The sequence below is a fragment of the Bison bison genome, unplaced genomic scaffold, assembly GCF_000754665.1.
Source record: "Bison bison bison isolate TAMUID 2011002044 unplaced genomic scaffold, Bison_UMD1.0 scf7180017864198, whole genome shotgun sequence".
NCBI lineage: Eukaryota > Metazoa > Chordata > Mammalia > Artiodactyla > Bovidae > Bison > Bison bison.
In genome coordinates, this window is record NW_011494770.1 from 4,307,183 (window position 1) to 4,331,765 (window position 24,583).

The 24,583-nt window shown below is 41.7% G+C and overlaps 1 protein-coding gene across 1 annotated transcript in view; it reads left to right on the forward strand.

The window, feature by feature from the left end:
• MAP3K5 (mitogen-activated protein kinase kinase kinase 5) overlaps positions 1 to 24,583 on the forward strand; it is a 231,453-nt gene that overhangs the window by 1,320 nt on the left and 205,550 nt on the right. The window contains exon 3 of the mRNA XM_010844304.1: positions 4 to 265. Within this exon, the coding sequence (XP_010842606.1) occupies positions 4 to 265 (262 nt within the window). The remainder of the gene's footprint in view (positions 1 to 3; positions 266 to 24,583) is intronic.

Sequence of the window (24,583 nt, forward strand, 5' to 3'; positions counted from 1 at the left end):
GCTCCCGGCGCCGGGTGTCCCAGTGCCACCTCCGGGAGCAGCGCCACCCGGTGCCGGGGCAACTCTGGGGGCGGAGGCGGCCGACGGACCACGGTGGCCTATGTCATCAACGAAGCGAGCCAGGGGCAGCTGGTGGTGGCCGAGAGCGAGGCCCTGCAGTGCCTGCGGGAGGCGTGCGAGACGGTGGGCGCCGCCCTGGAGACCCTGCATTTTGGGAAACTGGACTTTGGGGAAACTGCGGTGCTGGACCGATTTTACAATGCAGGTGCGTGCGATTTAACAATGCAGGGCCCCAGCCTCCGCGGTCAGGGGCCACCGCAAAGGGAAAGCTGTTTTTTCCTACCCCAACCCCCCGCCCCCATAGGAAAAATCGATCAGTTTCTGGGCAGCAATTGAGCATCTTACTTATTTACTTCTTGCCCCACCTTAGGGGCAGCGAGCGGCGCTGCGTGACTGCTCGGGTCGCTCGCAGCTCGGGGCAGAGAGTCTGACCGCCCGGCCGCCGGCCCGCGCTGGGAGTCCCGGGGTGCGTGGGGTCCTCTTGAAGAACTTCTGTTCGCCTGCAGTGCGAGTTATTTGTCCCAGTCAGCCCTGCCTTATTCAGTGTTTTGGTTTCTCTTCTGTTAGATTTGGCCCACATTTTCCTTCTATATATACCTGTGCCTGTTTTAGAAGATGTCCTCATTTTTTTCCGTGTACTTTTGAGAGTACAAAAATTCTGACTTCTGCCACGCAGCCAGCTGCACGCAGAGCGGATCTGTGTGAATTTGCATGTTATGTCACGATCTTCCCAGCTCCCTTTCCCTGAAGTTTAGTGGCTTGATTTCCCATCTCTTACCAATTTGAATTTTCAAGTAATTACTTTCAAAAGCAACTTTTTTTAACTTAACACTAAACTTGCGTGATATCTCTGTTGGAATTTTGGTGAAAAAGAGCAGAGTCTATTTTTCATGACTCCATATACCCCCATGGGCTGGCAAGTAGATAATTTAACATTATGTAAAACGCTGATACGCAGTTTTAATAACTAAGTTAGATTGGCCATTAAAGTGTGCCCATTAAAGTGACTGCTAGAGTAATTCATGAAAAAAAATCTTTCAGCCTATTACAGATTTCAGAAAGTGTCACTGCAATTCAAGGGACTGAAGCAATTTGCTATCTATTAGCAAATGTTAGAGATAAAAGCATGTTATTGAAATTAACCTTTAGCACCCTGTACAACCAATGTTGAGAATATATACATATTTATTTTTTTATAAGTGTGGGCATAAAATTTGATTTAATGGTGCTTTCAGACAATAAGTTTCTTGCATTGTGATCACATAGAAGGTTTTATATTCCAATCTTGTTTCCAGTTCTGATTCTCTTCAGTCTTTTCAGAACACCTGAAGAAGGCTTATTTTAGTCTTGGAATTCAGCCAAAACTGAATATTTTAAGAACAAGAATTTCATGTTAAGGAAGCCAGATTGAATAAACTAGGATTTTCTGGTTCTGGTGTATTTTACTGTCTTAGTCTTCATAACTGGAAATGGGTAGAATATAGTTTAGCTTGGTTGTGTGACTTGCTATAAAAATTACATAAATGTTTCTAAAAATTACAGCATTTTTATTTTTGGATTATAATTTGGAAAAAGCTTCAAAGAACTGAAAGATATATGAGGAAAACACCCAATGAAATGCTAAGCCTATTTTTATTGTTTTGATAGATTGGGTATTTTTTTTATAAAATAATCTTTAAGCTAACTTGAAAGACTTTCCTAACAAGGTTCACGTAATGTTTATTCTCCAAATACTATCTCTGGGAAAGGGAGAGAGAAAGATTAGAAGGTACCAGACATTTGAAATGTATCTCATTTAATACTCCAAACAAGCCCATGAGGGAAGTACTTAGCTATCTTCTTAGATGAGAAAACCAAGGGCTCCATCACTGGTTCAAGGTCATGGGTAACAACTGGTCAATGGAGGGTCCCACTTTGGGTGCCTGACTCTAAAAGGTATGGCTTCACCCTTGCTACCTCCATTTAGCTGGACTGATTTATTCTCAGAATTAAGAGAGGGAAACATCAAACTCGTGGTGGAGAGCTGGCAGGGACCTTGTGAGCCATTGTGTGCAATGTGGAATAGTGGGGAGGAGGGCACATTCTAGGGAGACCAGTGTTTCCGGGCCCGCTCTGTCCCATCCCACTGGTGAGCTCAACCACGGCAGGCCCCAGTTTCACCCCTGCCTGTGACACGAACCCTCAGGTCTCTCATTCAGCAAGAAAACGTTGAAGATGTGACAGAATGAAAATGGTATCGGTTTTGTTTTTCTAAACTGAGGGAGGCCAAGGTGAACAGTAGTAGAACTCAACTTCTGATTTCTAAGAGAGCACTTGCTTGTCCTCTGTAAAGGGCCAGATGGCATAAACGTTTTAGATTTCCCTGGAGGTGCCTCTCACACCTCCTCAGCTCTGCAGGTGTTACTCAAGAGGAGCCATAAAGAGGATCTAAATAAATCATCATGGCTGTATTCCAACAAAACTTGGTTAATGGATGTTGTCAGATTTATGAAATTTATATCTCATATTATTCACAAAGTGATATTCTTTTGATTTTTTCTTTTTTTTTCCTCAACCATGTAAAAAATAGAAAAACCATTCCTAGCTTGCAGGCCTTGCAAAAACAGGCCTGGTAAGATTTTGGCCCCATGCTGACCTCTTCTCTACATCTACTACTGCCACGTTAAAGTTGAATCGTTATGACATAGTGGGAAGAACTTTATCCCTCTAGTTTGGTCTGAGTCTTTATCCTGACTCTGCTCTGAACCATGTAATTCTGAGTATGGTCAGTTGTCTCCTTCAGTGGCCTAAACAATTGGATCAGGGATGGAGGGAGAGAGGGGAGATGAAAGTAAATTTCTAGGATTCTCTCATGTAATCCTATGAGTTTGCAAAGGAAGGCAGCAAGGTGGGCTAGGACAGAACATCTGAACAAGAGTTTCACGATCTGGATTCTGGTCTTGGTTCTTCTCTGCTGCTAAGTCACTTCAGTCGTGTCCGACTCTGTGCAACCCCATAGATGGCAGCCCACTAGGCTCCCCCGTCCCTGGGATTCTCCAGGCAAGAACACTGGAGTGGGTTGCCATTTCCTTCTCCAATGCATGAAAGTGAAAAGTGAAAGTGAAGTCGCTCAGTCGTGTCTGACTCTTAGTGACCCCATGGACTGCAGCCTACTAGGCTCCTCCGTCCATGGGATTTTCCAGGCAAGGGTACTGGAGTGGGGTGCCATTGCCTGGAGCAAATCATTTAAAATCTCAGAGAAGAGTTGTAATAACTGGTCTCTGAGATTCCCTCCAGCCCTAAATTCTGTACTTTAAAATTATAGCAGTATTGATTTAAAAAGGAATCACTTCAGTTCATAGAGATGAATGAACCGCGTGTATATATAATGTTGCCATCTCCAGGAGCTCAGGGTTGGTGAGCAGCACAGATTCAAGTGCAGATTCCTGGTTGTGAGCGTCCTTGCAGAATGCTTTGGGTTTCCAGGAAGTAGCCTCTAGAATCAAACTGGAATAAGGGTGGGTCAGAGGTGACCCCTAACCTGAAATAGAATGGTAAACAAGGAGGATTTACAAGGGCCTCAACATTTAAAATGGAATGTTGGCGTTGAAGTAGTTTGATTACATTTTTACAAGCTTCTGCTCTTTATGTGTACGGGGGTTTTCTAAAGAGTAGATTGCAGTTACAGGTTTTCACTGATTTTTCCTATTTGATTATTGTTCAACTATAATCAAGTTTGTTCTTTGACTACCCTTGTCATTCTCTCTTTCATTTCCATCTTGAAACTAATATTCTATCCAATATTTTATGAAAATTCATCATATATACAAGACTATCACTCAGAGATGTTGGTTGACAGGCTAATAACACCCCTTCCCAGACCCCTGCATTGTAGACAGTAAATTTCTAGAAAAGCTAAGCGATATTAGTGATACAAATGTCAGTGATACAGAAGTTAGTGATGCAGAGCTATTCCACTGAGGTAGATAGGCCCCAAATGGCAGGGAATCAAATTTTTTTAAAAAAATGAACACTACTTTTGCAAAGTATAGCTGGGATAGACTTTATTATTCCCCTATTTGCTTATGAGAAAACTGAACCATAAAGGAGTTATATTCATTCATTCAGCCTAAATGATTTAAGGTTGCTGCTTAGAACCAGAAGCACACTTTTTCTTAGAAACAGTATTATAGATGGTGGTTAGATTTGGGTCTAGCCTGTAAGAGCCCTCCTAACTCAATGTACTTGAAGTCTGGAGCCCCTTTGTCTATTTAAGCAGTAAAATTATGTTGCTGGCCAACCTAAAACTGAGACTTTGAGTCCATCTTGCCCTGAGTTAGAATTGGTAACATGTATTTACCTAGCTTCTGGTAGTGTCTTGGCTGGATGTAGGAGTATCACTTGGGATTGGTGGTGTTGGAAGGAGAGGCTGTGGTGAGGCAGGGGACAAAGGAAGGCTTGGGAAGTTTCGGGGAGAGGAGGGAGGTGAGGGACGGTGAGGGAGGAAGAAGGATGTTCAGTGAAGGAGGAAGCGATGTCAGCAGGAGATCTAGGAACACTTTCACCTTCACCCCCTCCAAACCTATTTATGGTCTTTGAATTCCAGCTGATCTAAGACCCAGGGACAGTGTTCTGTTCACGGCCACCTCACTCCTTCTTAGGGGGCTCACAATTGAATGGCTGCCTGTTTCCCCCTTCCCTGCCTCCACACCGCGCCCCCCGCCCCCGACCCAAATTACCATTGTATCCCCTGGCCTTTCTCTTAGGCAAGCTTTCTGTAGATTGCAATCTCTTACTCAGCCTATCACCCAGTAGCAGCAGTGGGGAACAGGAAGGAAACATATGCAGGTCAAAATTTTAAGAATTTAGCCTTTATATTTTCATCTGTGTAGTGTTCCCGCCTTGCTTGTGATAATAGTCTCCTATTTGGCCATGTCACTGGACAGGCATCTGAACTTTCTGGGTTTGGTTTCACTTGCTTCCAGCACAGCTCCCTAGGACTTCCAATCTTATTTGATAACAAAACAAAGCAAACATAACCTTTGTATCCTGTATATCTCAGAATGAGAAGTTCCTGAGAATCTTCCAGCCCACTTCTGCATCTTCTGCTTTTAAATCCAATGAAGCTTTTATCCATACTGTCTCATATACTTGGAGAAGGTGGTGTCAGTATTTCCTAAATAGTGGTTCCCATGAACTGGTTTTTAAAAAGTTGAAGATTGACATGAATTTGTCATGATTTTATTTTTCCAAGTAAGGATATTAAAAAGAAAAAGAAAACTCAAAAACCAGCCAACTACTGCCACTATTTCTTAAAAAGACATTCTTTTTAATGTTAAATTAGGGAAACATAATCTTAAAACAAAGAATAGCTTTTTACATACAGTAAATATATGGGAAAATGCATTTTATTTTTCCTATTTCGCTATGATGGATAAAAAACTCTATCATGCCAATCAACAGAATGGTGTTTGAGAACCTCTGATCTAGACCACCTACAAGCCCCTTCCCACTTCCAGTCAGTCTTTCTTCAACCAAGGAAAAAGCCTTAGAAAATTATCAAAAGAGCAAATGTTGGCAAACTCATAAAAAAAAAAAAGGTCTAGTTTAGGAAGGGGTTAAAAAAAATTATCCCAGTGGAGCCACGCTTGTGTTTTTTGCTGGCATATCATTGCCACCCTGTGGGAGCCCAGAGCACTGTGCCTCCTCTTGCTTTCTTGGAGGCAAAATTTTCCAAAAAGGATTTTACTAGAAAATTAGAAAAAAAGCAAAGCTAAAAAGAAAACTCCAAAACACAAAGTACACTTGTTTGTAGAGCACTCATTTCTTACCCTAAATAGTCAAGTGCAGATTGTCATCATTGATCCTGCTTCCCAGGCTCCTGGCTCCTTGGCTCAACTTGGTCACCTTTGGTCTGCTTCATACAGTCGTCAGTTGAGAGTTACAGTCGGTTCCACCTCTAGGTGAAGCCTAATTATAGGCACACAACTTGGCTTTGTCTCACCAGTGGCCTTGGCTGCTGCCAGCCTTCTGGGAGTCCTCTGCTACGAATTAGTTCCCCTCCGGTGGCTACGGGGACTGTCCCCTGCTTCCTGTTTTGGAGGCCTGGTTAGCGGCCCGTTCAGTTCCTGTTTCTGGTTTGCAGGATAAAACTGGTTCACGGCTTCTTTGTGGAGCAGTGGGAGATCGACAAGCACAAAGCCCAATGAATATGCGAGTTTCCACCAACAGGTACCAACTGGTTCTGCTTTGCAAGTAGTTGTCCCAAGTGTTCCCTTTGAGCAGCACCCCACTCTGCCTGAGGCAGGATGAGAGTTGAGACTGTAGTAAGTGAGGTGGGCGTGGACAATGTTGCAGGAACTACAGCTTTGTGGGTATCAGGAAGAAACCGGTTACCAACAGCCTTGGGAAAGGTACATCTTGAAGAAAACCGCCTCACCATCCTGTAAACTGGATATAGTTAAGTAGGGAAACTGGCTTTGTTTAAGAAAGATTCCCCTTATTTTCAGGGAGCAAAGTTCGATTTGCAAGTTTTATTAGTGGCATAAAAGAAAAATAGGAAAGCAGAGCAAAATGATAAATTATTTTAAAATCCATTGATGATTCTAATACACTGACTGCTTTCATTGTTTTTCTGTATTGGCTTTTATCTCTGGCTGAAGATGCTGACTTAAGGAACTCATCAAAATATGTGTCAGATTATTAGAGAAGGAGACAGGGTATAAGGCAAAGCTGATTTTTAAAGTCTTGTCGAATTGTACCAACAAAAATTTAAAGTGAGTACCTAACATCTTAATGTGTTTTATTTTGTAATTTTTTTTCTGAAGAAAATATAAAAACTAAAAGATACAGAATCCAGGCTACCTTGTGGCAGTCTTCTTAGGAGACAGAGAAGAGAGGAGAAAAAAAATTTAAATGTTCTTAGAGTCTCCTACTAGAAATCCTAGCAGAGCCAATCTGTGTAACTTAAATGCTTCAGGAGTTGCACAGTGTAGCAGTAAACATTTCATTACATGCCAGCCTTTTCTGTTACAATAGGTAATCAACAATGGGCAAAGCAATTGCCTTTGGTATATGATTCATACAGGAAGCAAGTTATATTCTTTGGTACAGTAAGGCTCTAAAAGTAGTTCTGACCAATTGCATTAGTATTTTCCAACACTTTTAGTCTCTTCTAAGACCTCTTAAGTGGAGAAGGCAATGGCACCCCACTCCAGTACTCTTGCCTGGAAAATCCCATGGACGGAGGCGCCTGGTAGGCTGCAGTCCAACAGGGTCGCTAAGAGTCGGACACGACTGAGCGACTTCACTTTCACTTTTCACTCATGCATTGGAGAAGGAAATGGCAACGCACTCCATAAGAGACAGAAACGGAGCGGAACTACCCTAGTGAATTATTAGTGGATGTCAGGCCATTTGACTGTTGACTCCAAACCATGTAAAACTGGGTATTTGCCTGATCGTGGGTTAGTCACTAAGTCATATCCAACACTTGCGATTCCATAGATTGTAGCCTGCCAGGCTCCTCTGTCCATGGGACTCACCAGGCAAGAATACTCTGGAAATCTTCCCAACCCAGGAATCAAACCCAGGTCTCCCACATTGCAGGCAGATTCTTTACCAACTGAGCTATGAGGGAAGCCCTCTTTTTGAGGAAGCTATCACTTTATTTGGGTAGCACTGGCCTTAAATTGGGCTTCCATGGTGGCTCAGACGGTAAACTGCCTGTTAACGTGGGAGACCTGGGTTCAATCCCTGGGTGAGGAAGATTCCCTTGGGAAGGAAATGGCAACCCACTCCAGTACTCTTGCCTGGAAAATTCATTGTCCTTTCAAAATCTTAGTTACTCCTATTTCTTATTTGAAAGTCACCCCCAAAGAATTAAGGAAACCTAGGCTATGACATGTCAAGTACCTCTTGATATCACATTCAGTTCAGTTGCTCAGTCGTGTCCGACTCTTTGTGACCCCATGGACCACAGCACTCCAGGCTTCCCTGTCCATCACCAAGTCCCGGAGTTCACTCAGACTCACGTCCATTGAGTCGGTGATGCCATCCAGCCATCTCATCCTCTGTCGTCCCCTTCTCCTCCTGCCTTCAATCTTTCCCAGCATCAGGGTCTTTTCAAATGAGTCAGTTCTTCACATCAGGTGGCCAAAGGATTGGAGTTTCAGCTTCAGCATCAGTCCTTCCAAACAGTTTCTTGTGACAAAAATAAGTTTAGAGCTGAGGCTATCGAGGACCAGGAGCCTGATTCCTGCTGTCTTGGGACCATGGCAGGTCTTACCTACCTCTTGAGTGTTTTCCAGGTTTATAGTTTGTTCACACCGGGGTGTAGGTGATGTCATGTGGCTACATGAGGGTGATAATATAAATGTGTGTTGTTTTATGCAATGGAGTCCTCTTTTGATTATCTTATGTGCTCCAGAAAATACATAGATGTGGCAGTGTAGTTGCTCTATATGTCACAGTTGAGAAAACTCCTCCTTGGAGAAGGGTATTTGACTTTGGCCAGAATAAATCAACTGGCTGAGTAGGGAGTCAAACTCATGTCTTCAGAGTTCCGAATAATCCAGGTGTTTTCTCCTTGCAGTGAAAAACATTTCAAAACACATATGCTGTTTAAGAGGATCAGTTCTAACATCTTGGTCCATGATAAGGAGAATTTGAAAAGTCGAGATTTCTCTCTCTCTCTTTCACATACACACACACACACACACAATCAGGAATGCTGAAATGATTTGCTAATAGATGCCAAACTGACTAATATGTTGTAAGACAATTCTATAGGTATAAATGCTGGAGTCATCTTTTCTACAGGATGGAAATCAATTGTATCTCTACCAAAGAATATTTCTTTGTATTGCTGCGGACGGATATTATTTGCAGTACTATCAGTTTTATACAACTTAATGTTTATCCCCAAAGCATTATCAAATGGTTTTATCACTAGAAGGACAATTAATGGTTGTTGTTTTTTTTTAAATCAGATAATTCCCAGAGCATGGCTTGACCAGAACCAAGTCAGAATAGACTGGTGTGTTGCTTACAGTGTCTGCAAACCCAGCTCTATTCATATACTGGGAAATCATTATTACTAATAGGAACTTCAGTAGTCCAGACACCTTCAAATAGGTTTCTCTTTTACAGAAAAAAATGCTTATAATATTTTAGAGGACTAGCAAATTTGCTATAAAACTCTACATACCAAATATATTACTTTGATCTTTGTAGCTTAAGGCCAGTGAACCAACCAGTGCAGTTGCTCAGTCGTGTCCGACTCTTTGCGACCCCATGGACTGTAGCCTACCAGGCTCCTCCATTCATGGAATTTTCCAGGCAAGAGTACTGGAGTGGGTTGCCATTTCCTTCCCAAGGGGATCTTCCTGACCCAGGGATTGAACCCAGGTCTTCCGTGTTAACAAGCAGTTGCTTTACCGTCTGAGCCACCATGGAAGCCCAATTTAAGGCCAGTGCTACCCAAATGAACACCATATGTTACTGTGTGCTGGGTGCCATACCAATTACTCTACATGCCCAATCATATTCCTTATTTAATGTTTATGAGTTAGATGGCATCAATAGATCAGTTTTACATATGGGGAAATTGAGACCCAGCAGAGGTAATCAACTTTCCCAGTGCCACTTGATGGAACCAAGTTTTGAATCTGAGGCTGTCTGATCCCAGAGTCTGTTCATTTATTTATTGAGAAATGAGAATGTATTTAACTCATGGGGCTGTAATAGTTGAATAAAAATGAATATGGTTTCTTATCTCACAGCATATATGGAAATCAGATCCAAATAGATGAGGGACTTAACGCTGAGAGGCAAAATTCAGAGTCTGTTCATTTATAACTATGCTCTCTTGTCTCCTAGAAATAAATTTTCTGTTTGAGAACATTTAAATTACAGCCTTCTCATCATAGACATTAAAGTTGACTACTTAAAAATCTGCAAGATTTCTTTCTAAGGTCTGCACAGAATTAGGCTGAGTGTAATTTCTGCCTTTTATGATCTTTCAGTCTGCCCATTGAATTCAACAATTTAATAAGTAATTATTTAATAAGCCTATCAAATGCAGGGTGATATTCTAAGTAGTGAATAAGTGAAAAATCCAAGGAAACTCTTACGGACTTCATAATATGGGTGATTTCACTGAATGGGACACATGAGAACAATGTACATTACTGTGAAGATAAATGTGAAAATGCATTGAAGACCAAAAGCTTACACATCTGTGAACTATGCATTAGGCTCTTCATTTATTTTTATATGAAATCAGTATCATGTTCAAAATTATGTAAATAAGTACTCAATTGTATTAAAAATCTTTAGGGTCTTTTATAAATATTGACAGACTCTCACTAAATTGACCTCAGGGAAGTATTGTAATTAATTCTTAAACGAAGAAGAATTTTTATATTCTGACTCATAGAAAGAAGTAGAGTTACTACCTGAGACTTAGAATCTTTTTTCTTATATTTTGTTTTTATAGTAGTGAAATTTGATCTGGCTCAAAATTCTTTTGTATTAGTCCTTTTAGTTTGTGAAAAAAATTGAGGCTATTTTAGGTAATTGCAACACACCAGTGGTGTAGTATCAATTTAAGATTCCTTAGGCTATAGTCCATGATTGAATTGTGTTGCTTGTTTGTTGATAATACCTGGGGTTTATGTATGGTCCTTGGTTGACAGGAAATTTGGCACCCCACTCCAGTACTCTTGCCTGGAAAATCCCATGGATGGAGGAGCCTGGTAGGCTGCAGCCCATGGTGTCGCGAAGAGTCGGACATGACTGAGCGACTTCACTTTCACTTTTCACTTTCCTGCATTGCAGAAGGAAATGGCAACCCACTCCAGTGTTCTTGCCTGGAGAATCCCAGGGACGGGGGAGCCTGGTAGGCTGCCGTCTATGGGGTCGCACAGAGTCGGACACGACTGAAGCGACTTGGCAGCAACAGCAGCAGCAGTCAGGTTGAATGCAGAGTTACTGAATGGCTTGTCCAGAATGAGCCTATTAAACAAACAGAATTCCATTTAGATAATGGAATTTGAATGGCAGACATGTATTAGATACAGTGATGCATGCAGGACTGTATCTGTATTACGGTATATATAAAAATGACTAAGTTTGAAATCTGGGCTATCTTTGAAGTTCCTAATCATAGTTATTAATGTATACTTTACATAACCTTTCTAATTGTTTTTGAGTCACACGCGTACAATTGATGTATGTTAGCTCTATCAAGACAATTTCTAGAAATTGATCTTGGGAAACTAGTTTTGGTTGATCCAGTGAAAATTCAGATAATTAGATCTGGACAGTAAGATTTTAGTTTTTTGAAACTAATTCTTGGTCCATTTACTGTTAACTATTTATATACAGTCAGAGTAAGAAAAGATTTCTAGGCCATGTAGAGGGGCAGAATCTGGCTTTACAACCTAATGTATCTCTTTGTGTGTGTGTGTTGTTAGTTGCAAAACAGGATTGGGATGTAAGTTGCTTGGCTTGACCTACTGAAATTCGAGAACAGTGTTGTAGCTTGCGCGTGAGTTATGGTGAGAATAGTTGGCTTAACTTTTCTTGCCCAGCAACTTAGTACTGCCAATAGCCTAGGTGCTTAAAGTACATTTGGCAGTTGGTAAATCTGAAATAAAGTTGGAAAGGAAATGCTAGGCTTGACTCTAAACAGAATCCTAGATTCCTCTTTCCTTTATAAATGCAATAGTGTAGAACATTTATTTAATCATTAAATATGACACGTGAGTGCGTTACCAAGGACTGATCCTGCTGTGTTTACTAGAATGTTGACCTGCATATCTGCATTTGTTTTGTTTCCAAAGTCTAAAATTAAGGCTTGTCAGCATTATGAAATCTTTTGCACAGTCAGCTATGCTTTTGACTTAACATTTAATTTCCAGGAGTATTTTGTTAGTGTTGACTCGTCCTTCGAGCATATGTTCAAATGAGTGGCACACTTGGTCATAAGTGTTAATTTTGATTGATTTATGTCACACCAAAGTTGTTCTTGCTTAGTTGCTAAGTTGTGTCTGATTCTTTTTGAACCCATGGACTGGGTAGCCTGCCAAGCTCTTCTGTCCATGGGATTTTCCAGGCAAGTAGATTTTTTTTCAGGCAAATGGAGTGGGTTTTCGTTTTCTTTTCCAAGAGATCTTCCCGAGCCAGAGATCGAACCCAAGTCTCCAGCACTGGCAGGCAGGTTTTTTTACCACTGAGCCAGCAGGGAGGCCCTCACATCAAGGTATAAGTGACAAAATCTGTATTTATCACAAACATAATATATTTACAAAGTTCACTTTTTAAGGTTCTTTTGAAGCAATGAGTTAGATGCAAATATGTGCCAATTAAGAAGGTAAATTGCAGAAGCATTTACAAGCTGCTAACATGTAAATATTCATCAGTATTCATGAATAATAGGGTTAAGGAATGGCTTGCTTGGATTTATGGAATGTTTAAAAATTCAGACAAAATTCTGTTTTTGATTCTTTGTTTAAGGGAACAGAAGTCAGACAAATGGCAGACAAGAATTGTAGGTGACTGAGCTTAAGTAACCTCTATGGAGTTTTATGGTTACATTTATAACTATCATTCGGTGCCCCTTTAGGAAATCTTGGAGAAGGTAAAATTTGATAACATGAGAGCGACACTTTTCTACATCAGCCAAATCGCTTAAACACTTGGAACCAAAGTTAAGATATTGCTCTATCTCTTTGGTTTTCTTCCAGCGTTAACACATACTTTCACTGTTTGGTGAAAGTTAGGTAACAACAGTGCTACTTCACAAATTTCAAGCTTCACTGAGTTCAGGACTCTGCATCTGGTCGGATTTTATTAAAAAAGCAGATTTCATCTTGTTAAATATATATGAACATTCTTCATGATGGATAATCTCTTGATTATCCAAGACTGGTAGCTTCTCCTGATTACTTATTTCCCTCCTACCCCACCCCATCCCACCCCTCTTGGTCATCAAAGAGCTAAGCTCTCTCTGTTAATACTTCCCACTAGCTATCAATTTTACACATGATAGGATGAATTGAGAGGTTAGCATTTCCATTCATTTAAAAGATTTATTTTTTGGCTGTGCTGGGTCATCATTGCTGCTGGGGCTTCATTATCATGTGGGCTTTTCTCTAGTTGTGGTGCACGGGCTTCTCACTGGGGGAGCTTCTGTTACTGTGGAGCGCAGGCTCTAGGGTGCTCGGGCTTCGGTAGTTGTAACTCCCGGGCTCTAGAGCACAGGCTCAGTAGTTGTGGTGCACGGACCCAGTTTCCCTGTGGCATGTGGGATCTTCCCCGATGAGGGATCGAACCCATGTCCCCTGCATTGTCAGGCACATTCCTTACCGTTGAGCCACCAGGGAAGCCCTCCATTCATTTTCAATCTTGGAATTAGAATCATCAGAAACAAGTAAGTTGTTCACACAAAACAAGAACAGTTCTGCCGCTGTGTTGTGACGCCATTTGGGAATTTTGAACAAAGTTATACTATGATTTTATATGTTGGCATGCCTTAATTTTCCCGGACCCACCATTATTTAATAGGTTTGTGCTTCCCTCTGAAAATATCATTAGACATGTTGGAATAAGTTTGCAGAGACAGATGTATGAAGCAGTCTTGATTTTTCTGTTTTTAAATTGCACTTTCCTGGGGCTGATTCTCCTTGGTGTATTTGTCAGGGGAGCTAGAGTGTGTTCCCTAAACAGATTCCATGCCAGAGGATAAGCCAACTTAATTTGAGAAGATTTTCTAAGAGCATTAACAGAGGGGGAAAAAAAAAAAAAACTATTACTGGAGAATCCAAGGTCCTGATCTGCTTTCAGTTTTCAGTTACCTGGTCTCAATTCTGAAAGCTCCGTTTAAGACTTTGACTGACTTATAAGCTTCTGATGACAATATATTTAGTCTATGAGAATTACCTTCTCAAGTCTTGTAATTGTCCCCTTTAGCCATAGAAGAAAGTATTGCCCAACATTTGAATTATAATGTGTACGTAGTATGTGGTCGCCAGGAAAATTCCTTCCTGAGCCCAACATATTGTATAGTTATTTATGAGCTGGAGCTTAGCATGCTTTTTCATTTAAGCTAAGAGTAATCGTCGAACTATTTAACTTTTTGTTTTTTAGCCCCTCTTTAAGACTTGTGTAATTTTTTCATTACATGTTTATGTTAGTCTGTTACCTCTTAAAATAATCTCCTAAAAGCTATTAAGTACATTTTAACTCATTTACTTGATTCTTTGGCAGATATAAAAGAAAAAGCTGTTGCTTCATAAGTCTTGCATCATATGTGAAATGACTAAGAAGGAACAACTGAAAAAGTCAAGTCCAATGTAGAAGGATAATGAGAAATCCTTTGTTAGAAAGGTCTGACATAGAAGCAGCAGTTTCAGGTACTTCAAAGGATCATTAAAATATAATTCCATGTCTCCTTTCCTTGTCTGTCTTGTTTATCCTGTATCTCTAGCACTTTATACAGTGCTTGGCACTTAAAAGGCACTGGATATCTATGGATGGATTGAATGAATGAATATTGCATTTCCCCCTCTTAGTGTTTAGTTATTGATTTTGATATCTGTCTTTTCCACTCAAATGTGAATTAAGTTCCTTGGGGGCAAAGATCACATTTTATGGATCTTGACATGCCCCAGGTCTTCTATTTCTTTGCTTGACCTGTAGATCTGAGCTTGATCATGAAGTGGTCACACTTACTGATGCTTATCGAATAGAATTCAATGAAATCAACCCTTCTGTTGAGGGGCTCACAGTCTGGTGCAGGCGACCAGCCTATTAAGATAGAATAGGTTATGCTGATTGCTGATGGCTATTCTAGAAGTTTATATTAAGTGCTTGGAGAGCACAAATGACAGAGGATTCTTCTGGTGAAGGGAGTGTGGAGGAGGTTCACTAAGGCTTTGGGCAAGAGGTGATATTTAAATTGGATTTTGAAGGATAACAGTGAAAGCACTTCTTATGTACCAGGCATTTTAAATTATGAGGACAAGTGAGTCTCCCTATAAGAAAGAGGCAGAATGAAAAAAGGGGCCTATGGTAGGACACAGACAACACCAGCATTTAAAAATGGATAGAGGAAGGCATCAACCAGTGAGAAAGAGAAGTGGTCAAGAGGTAAGACAGGAATAGGGGAAAGTTCAGAGAGAGGAAGTGAGAGGGAAAGAGGGAGCTAGCTGAAAACAACAACAGAGAGGTCGGAAGTCAGGAAATTTGAATTTTTCAGAGAAATGAATGGACATGGAGATGAGAAAGCCCCTGATAACTTTTGCCAGAGCAATTCCAGGTGAGTAGGTGGCAGTGGTTTTCCCGAATAGCCTCTTGAGTGATTGCTGCTGAACTGCAGAAGGCATATAACAGAAAGTAGTCCTTAAAATGAACCTAGCTATGGAACAGAAAAAGACTCGCAGATGTAGAGGACAACTTGTTGTTGCCGAAGTGTTGGGGAAGGCATGGACCGGGTCACAGATGTAGAGGACAGACCTGTGGTTGCCGAGGTGTTGGGGAAGGCATGGACCGGGAGTTTGGGGCTGGCAGATGCAAACTATCGCATAGAATGGACAAACAGCCAGGTCCTACTGTATAGCACAGGGAGCTGTAGTCTATATGCTGAGATAAACCATAATGGAAAAGACTATAAAAAAGAATGCATATATCTGCATAACTGAATCATGTTGCTGTGCAGCAGAGATTAACACAGCATTGTAAATCAGCTATACTTCAATTTTAGAAAGATAAATGAAAATAATTTATAATAAATGAAGATAAATGAAAAAAAAAAAACCCAAATAAACCAATGTGTTGGTGAGAGAAAAAGAAGGAGAAGCCAGGTGCTAGAAGGAGCACACCCTACTCCCGGGCTGAGGCACCTTGCCTGGTCCTGCCAGTTGTTTTTATGCCTTAGAGACACAATGAGGTCAGTAAGCCTTTGTGGGCTCAAGTGTTATTTAACATCGTTTCTGTGGGAACGTGGAATACAAATTCCTAAGCATTTTCTTCCAGAAAGAACTTCGGAGCATGACCCCTTGCAAGTGTACTTGTTTTCTTGGCTAATTGCAATTAGGGCTGAAAATAGAGTTGCTTTTCTTTGTGAAATTCTGTAACTTGGATAAATTCGAATTCACAGTGGTATGGGCTTTAAGTTGAGGGTTCTTTACTGGTGGAACTCAGTTTACAGAAGTGTAGAACTTATTCAGGAGGTGAAGTGTTTACTAAGACAATGGAGAGCTCAGGCTAGGGAAGGTTTTCATTCTTCTGTCTCCAGTGGCAGATTTCAAAGATTTTTGAAGCCCAGAGAATAAGAAGAGAGATCAAAAAACACTTTTGTTATTTCCTCAGCCACTTGAAACACTTCATTGCATATGACTGGCCACTTATAAGTAAAAATGATTCTTTCTTTAAATGAGATCTTTTTTACTTAATGCTATTTCACTTTGTAAATGTGTACATGTCTGTGTGTGTGTGTGTGTGAATGAGCATGAGCTAGTCACTTCTGACTCTTTGTGAACCCCTTGGATGGTAGCTCGCCAGGCTTCTCTGTCCGTGGAATTTTGAAGGCAAGAAGACTGAGGTGGGTAGACATTTCCTACTCTAGAGATCTTCCCTGCACAGGGATCAGACCTGCATCTGCTGTGTTGGTAGGTGGATTCTTTAGCACTGTGCTAGCCGGGAAGCCCTGTAAACCTATCAGTTCAGTTCAGTTCAGTTCATTTGCTCAGTCATGTCCGACTCTTTGCAACCCCATGGACCTCAGCACGCCAGGCCTCCCTGTCTATCATCAACTCCCGGAGCCCACCCAACTCATGTCCATTGAGTCAGTGATGCCACCAACCATCTCATCCTCTCTCATCCCCTTCTCCTGCCCTCAATCTTTCCCAACATCAGGGTCTTTTCAATTGAGTCAACTCTTCGCATCAGGTGGTCAAAGTATTAGAGTTTCAGCTTCAACATCAGTCCTTCCAATGAACACCCGGGACTGATCTGCTTTCAGATGGACTGGTTGGATCTCTTTGCAGTCCAAGGGACTCTCAAGAGTCTTCTCCAACACCACAGTTCAAAAGCATCAGTTCGTCTATGCTCAGCTTTCTTTATAGTCCAACTCTTACATCCATACATGACTACTGGAAAAGCCATAGCCTTGACTAGACGGACCTTTGTTGGCAAAGTAATGTCTCTGCTTTTTAATATGCTGTCTAGGTTGGTCATAACTTTCTTTCTAAGGTGTAAGCGTCTTTTAATTTCATGGCTGCAGTCACCATCTGCAGTGATTTTGGAGCCCCCCAAAATAAAGTCAGCCACTGTTTCCCCATCTATTTGCCATGAAGTGATGGGACCGGACGCCATGATCTTCGTTTTCAGAATGTTGAGCTTTAAGCCAACTTTTTCACTCTCCTCTTTCACTTTCATCAGAAGGCTCTTTAGTTCTTCTTCACTTTCTGCCATAAGGATGGTGTCATCTACATATCTGAGGTTATTGATATTTTTCCCAGCAATCTTGATTCCAGCTTGTGCTTCATCCAGCCAGCGTTTCTCATGATGTACTCTGCATATAAGTTAAATAAGCAGGGTGACAATATACAGCCTTGACGTACTCCTTTCCCAATTTGGAACCAGTCTGTTATTCCATGTCCGGTTCTAACTGTTGCTTCCTGACTGCATACAGATTTCTCACAGAGGCAGGTCAGGTGGTCTGGTATTCCCATCTCTTTCACAATTTATTGTGATCCACACAGTCAAAGGCTTTGGCATAGTCAATAAAGCAGAAATAGATGTTTTTCTGGAACTCTCTTGCTTTTTCCATGATCCAGCAGATGTTGGCAATTTGATCTCTGGTTCCTCTGCCTTTCCTAAAACCAGATTGGACTTTTGGAAGTTCACTGTTCACGTATTGCTAAAGCCTGGCTTGGAGAATTTTGAGCATTACTTGACTGGCGTGTGACATGACTGCAATTGTGTGGTAGTTTGAGCGTGCTTTGGCATTGCCTTTCTTTGGGATTGGAATGAAAACTGACCTTTTGCAGTCCTGTATCCACTGCTGAGTTTTCCAAATTTGCTGGCATATTGAGTGCAGTACTTTCACAGCATCATCTTTTAGGATTTGAAATAGCTTGACTGCAATTCCATCACCTCCACTAGGTTTGTTTGTAGTGATGCTTCCTAAGGCCCACTTCACATTCCAGGATGTCTGGCTCTAGGTGAGTGAACACACCATCATGATTATCTGGTCGTGTAGATCTTTCTGTACAGTTCTTCTGTGTATTCTTGCCACCTCTTCTTAATATCTTCTGCTTCTGTTAGGTCTATACCATTTCTGTCCTTTATTGAGCCCATCTTTGCATGAAATGTTCCCTAGGTATCTCTAATTTTCTTGAAGAGATCTCTAAGTCTTTCCCGTTCTATTGTTTTCCTCTATTTCTTTGCACTGATCACTGAGGAAGCCTTCCTTATCTCTTCTTGCTATTCTTTGGAACTCTGCATTCAAATGGGTGTATCTTTCCTTTTCTCCTTTGCTTTTCACTTCTCTTCTTTTCATAGCTATTTGTAAGGCCTCCTCAGACAGCCACTTTGCTTTTTTGCACTTCTTTTTCTTGGGGATGGTCTTGATCCCTGTCTCCTGTACAGTGTCACGAACATCTGTCCATAGTTTATCAGGCACTCTAACAGATCTAGGCCCTTAAATCTATTTCTCACTTCCACTGTATAATCATAAGGGATTTGATTTAGGTCATACCTGAATGGTCAAGTGGTTTTCCCCACTTTCTTCAATTAAAGTCTAAAGTTGGCAAAAAGGAGTTCATGATCTGAGCCACAGTCAGCTCCTGGTCTTGTTTTTGCTGACTGTATAGAGCTTCTCCATCTTTGGCTGCAAAGAATATAATCAGTCTGATTTCGGTATTGGCCATCTGGTGATATAACCTATGCTTTGGCCAAAAAGTTCATTCATATTTTTCCATGAGACTCTAACCCTAACCCTATGATCCTGTGGAAAAACCTGAAGAAACTTTTTGGCCAACCCATTACAATGAAAACACATTAAAAAAAAAAAAGGAAAGCAACTCTGATTGCTTTTTAGGCTTTCTTCGCCTTAGGTTCCCAGCCTCTCCTGAGTGGAGGGCTGCTCTGACTGGAGGACTGATATAATCCCTGGATTACTTTGAGTATACTCTTGCTAAGAAACAGGCTGCTTCACTTGTATTCTCTGCCTGGTTCATTCCAAAAGAAACTTTATCCCTCTCAAAAAAAAAAAATCTTTGTCCCAATAGTTACTATTGTTTTACTGGCTGATTATCTTGGAATCAGCTCCCTTCAGCCTTATCTTTTATGCGTCCTGTGAGGGAGATACCGTGTCTGATGTTGACCCTTGTTTCTGATGATATTCCCTTCATCTTTTGTGTCACACTCACTGGAGTAGCAGAGAGAAGAGACATACTTATTTAGAAACATTTCATGTTCCTGTGGATGACTTTACTTCTTTCTCCTTTCCCTTCCCCTCCTCCTCCTCGCCTCGCCTTCTCCTTCTTTTCTCCCTCCCTCCTTCTTTCTTACAATAGGAAACCTTGACAGAGCCCAGTCTTTTAAAAAACTTGCCTTGAAAATCAATTCTCAGGGTGAAACTTGAATTTTCCAAAATAACACTTTCAAAGAGAACATATTTTTAAAAATATTGGGTTGTCAAGATAGTATAGAATCTTCTTTGATAATAATCATGGTAATTACAGTAATAAAAAGATCAGAGTAGAAAGGTTTAGTTGTCCAGGTTTCTGGCAACAATATAGGGGATTAGCTGGGTTTCATTCTTTTTGTCCATGTGAAGTGAACAAACTGCCCTTTTTTTGGTGTCAGATGTCTGTCTCCCTACTATGTCTTTTTAGCCCAGAACCCCAGAGCTGTGGGTTAACCATCTGTGTACTCCACACCTTACTGTTGTCCCACAGATACCTTCAAACTCATTTCCCTACAGAAGTCGGTTCCCTCCTCTAGTTCCTAACATCTCATTAAATGGCACCCAATTATCAAAACCAGAAACCTGATCCAGATTCTTTTAAAATAATCACAAATTGTATACAGGTCAAGAATACCAGTCTTATATTTTCCCCCAATAATGTATTACTTTATTTCCTTGGTTTGATGTTTAGTTTAATTATTATGTTAATTCTTGACACATTTTTATAGTCAAAACTGTTATCATTTGTGAATTCCATGGTTGCTTTTAAGTGAAAATTCTTGCTTTATCCATAGATCTGAGAGTTATTATTTGTATTTTCTTCTAGAAAGTTTAATAGATTTTCTTTTTACACTTGACTCCTGCCTCCATTATTGAATTAATTTTGTTGTAATGGTATAGGAAAAGTAACATGTGTGTATTCCAATGTACTGCAGTTGACAAAAGGAAACAACCTGTGAGCTGAGTGAAGTTTATAAACACAACATTTCTTTGTGCATGCTCAGTTGTGTCTGACTGTTTATGAACCCACGGACTGTAACCTGTCAGGCTCCTCTGTCCATGGGATTGTCCAGGCAAGAATACTGGAGTGGGTTGCCATTTCCTGCTCTAGGGATCTTCCCAACCCAGAGATCGAACCCACATCTCCTGTGCCTCCTGCATTGGCAGGTGGATTCTTCACCACTGTACCACCTGGAATGCATATATTTATATGCACACACATATAAAAATGGGTGGGAGATGGGGGAATCTCAGGAGGAACTTTGACCTTTATTATTTTTGAGGCTGAGCAGAAAGTCAGGGAGTTCTTATTTTTCCCAATAACCACAGAGATAACCTTAAGCTGAGGACGCTTCTACATTGCCTCTCAATGGTAACTCCTGTCCTGCTCTAGCATTCCACCCTCGCCTGCAGTTGTCTTTTCCCTTCAAAGAGCAGGATGCTCATAACCATGGCCAAGTTCAGGCTGTCCACGCCAGGCATGATGCCAGATCAATAGCCTCCTGCAATGGCATCCCACTCCAGTACTCTTGCCTGGAGAATTCCATGGATGGAGGAACCTGGAGGGCTGCAGTCCATGGGGTCACTGAGGGTCAGACACGACTTCACTTTCACTTTTCACTTTCATGAATTGGAGAAGGAAATGACAACCCACTCCAGTGTTCTTGCCTGGAGAATCCCAGGGACCGGGGAGCCTGGTGGGCTGCCGTCTATGGGGTCACACAGAGTTGGACACGACGGAAGTGACTTAGCAGCGGCAGCAGCACCCTGTGCTCTTGGCCAACTGCAGGGACTCCAGGCTCATGCTGTGGTTCTCCCCACTTGTCACCACAGCTATGGGTACCTTTGTCCAGGCCAACTCGTAACTCTGGACCTCAAATTCAGGGAGTCAGTCTTTACTCACTTGACTTTCTAGATCCTCTTCCTTATTCTTATACTCATGAAACTTCAGGGGTTGTTGGGCACATACCCAGCTGTAGTCACTGGCATTGTTAGACCTCCAGGCCTGGGACTGTGCATATTCTCTTATAAATTTGATTTGGATGGGGACGGGCATCTAATGATGACTCCTGACTTTGGTAAGATACTGCTTAAAAAGTTCTCCACTGCCTGGGCATTCGGGGCTGGGGGAGTGACACAACCCTGGAAGCAGATGTGTGCCCAAAGTGGTGCACATGGTGCCCAAAGGGACAGATTTGCAGGGAGCCAAGTGGTGACCCTGCAGAGTTCACACATTTCAGCCCCTGAGATGTGGTGGGAAGAACAAATGCTTTAGGGTTAGGAGGCTTGCTTTGAGTTTCAGTTCTGCCTCACATATCCTGTCTGCAATGAGAAAGCCTATATTTGCTTTTGCTTGAGGATTAACTGAGAAACATGAAAGGAGTGACACATCAAAGGGCTTTGATTTATTATTTTGAGAGATGTGTGTTTCATTTTTTTGTGTGATGCATAGCAATCCATACAAAATGCAGTAGCTTCTAATAACAATGTTATTTTCCCACATAAGGAAAGGCATTGACTAGGTTCTGCTGGGTGGTTCTTCTGTTTCATATGTAGTTGGTTGGTTCTGCTGTCATCTGGAGGCTGAACTGGGCAGGGTTTTCCAGAAAGGCTCATTTCCATCCCTGGAAGTTAGTGTGGGCTTTCTGTGTCGGCCTCAGTTCTCCTCTGGTGGCCTTTCCACATGGCCAGCTTGGACTTCTCACATGGTGTTTGCATTCTGAGAGGGACTGTTTCTCAGAAGAAGGAAGTGGAAGCGGTTAGTTCTTGTATGTTTTAGTCTCAAAATTCTCAGGACTTTTGCTATATTTTGTTGGTCAGAGCAGTCATAGTACCAACACAGGAGGGGACTTGCTCAATGAGGAAGTGGGCATGTGCAGGCCACGGGGTAAGGAATTGATGGTGGCCATCCTTGGAAACATCCACCACAGTCTGACTGCCCTGGCGTACTTCTGCCACCATGGGGTGTGCACATGTGCAGGCAGCTGATCAGGAGCTCTCTGTCTACTTCACTGCCATATAGGAGTGATGTCATGGAGAGAACCAAGGCTGAGCCTCGAGGAGTCATTGAATTTTGAGAAAGAAGCAATTAGAACTCAAAATGGAAGGTACTTGAATGGATTCAGCAAGAATATGCTTTTTTTCCCTATAGATTTTTTTTCTCCCTCTACAGCTAAGGATGGTAGAAAATTTGCTGTCAAAATACTATCCTGAGACTTTTTGCTGTCCACCAGAAGAATGTTTGCCTGAAAGTTGACCTCTTTCCCCACATAGTTGGGTCTGTTGGGATTAGATGGTTGAATAGAGACTAGACAGCTAAAGATTTGCCCTGGCTGCTGCTCGAAGTGAACAACGTAATGAACAATTTTGTGAAAATCCTGTTTATACATCTAAGACCTCTGATCTTTTTTTATTAATTATTCATTCATTGGCCACACTGTGAGGCTTGTGGGATCTTAGTTCCCTAACCAGGGATCAGACCCATGACCTCAGCGGTGAAAGCCTGGAGTCCTAACCAGTGGACCACCAAGAAACTCCCAAGACTCCAGATCTTAATTGATTCATTATGCAGAAAGTAGAGATTGATGCTTTTTAAAAATCTGTGCAAATTAGCACACTAGACTCACCACCCCATCTCAGCTTTGAGAATGGGCAGTATTTGTTGTTTTCTGCCTCTAGCTGTGCAGAAAGAAAGGCAAGGAAGGATTAGGGCCACAGAGAAGACCAGGTGGTAGCAATGGCCTGGCTGCTAACCAAGAGACCTCAGGAGACTAGGAATAGGAAAGGGGAAGGAGAGACCTTCCTTGAGGGTCAAGTGCAGGTATAGGCATGTGGTTCATGAACTGGTTTAATCTGCAGGGAACTTGCCTATCCCAAGAGAGGTTTGCAGCCAGCATCAAAGTTTCCAGAGAGATAGGTAGAGTACAGGAGGTACTTTCTCTTGAATAATTCCCCTTGTTGCTTTTCACCTGTTTAATTCTACTCGGCCTTAGGAACTCAACCAGAAGTTGACTTTTCTGTTTGTACTTTTCCTAATCTAAGCCCTCCTCTTGCCTTACACACTCTCTGCCTCATTTCTGGATGGCTGACCCAGTCAGGAGCATGAGCCAACCTTTCTTTCTAATCTTTGCCCACAGAACACCTGAGAGTCATGTGCAAACATTCGACAGACGGTTCTTGGCTGTGTATCCTATCAAATGCACTGTTTATATTTGGAAAAAGCATTGGTTCTTCCACTCAGCAGACAAAATGTGTCCAGGCATTAATGAGACAAAGTCAGGAGCTCCGTGGTTCTGTGTGTTCTTTCCTGTACCAACTTCCTTCTCCACTTGCTACCTGCCTCTTTTGTTGCAGCTCTCCTCTGGTGGGGCCAACAGTGGAGATTTTTCTTTCTTATTTTTTTCCCTTAATCCAAGCATACCATATTCTCTGCTTAAATTAGAAACCAAAAAAAGTATTTGCCTGCCTTCCTTTAAGGTCATGGCTTTTAAATTTAAAGAAGTTGAAGAGTTAATTTTTAAATTATTTTGTTTCCTTTTTCTAGCACATTGTTGATGAGTGAAGCCACCAGTAATCTTGAATTTTTGGTAGAATTGCTGACTGAGCCAGTATCCCTCAAATGTATTCATTCCATCTGCATTTGCTCTCGAGAGGGCTATCTGGGGGCTCTTTCTTATCTTCCATCACTTCTCTTTGGTGCTGTCTGAGTAGTTGCTAAGAAATGCTTTCTCTCCAATGCAGTATCTTGCCTAGGGCTCCTGACCATTGGCAGGAGGAAACTAAACTTGTTAGCACAGAGTGCAAAGTTTGCCCAGGTTGGGCATCCATCTACCCCTTCGGCAAGTCCCTCTCACAAGCCCCGTGATTGGACCTAGATTCAGGACCGTTTCTCTAAAAAATTAAGCTCAGGGATCTCTCTGTTCTCATGTGCAAGTGTCATTTTCTGTTTGTTTTTTGATTTCCTCCCTTTCAAGTTCTATAGTATTACTGTGATGATAGTTGCTAGACCCAATGATTTGGGAAATGGGACCTGGTTCTCCTAGACTCTTTCCTGCCTGGAATTCA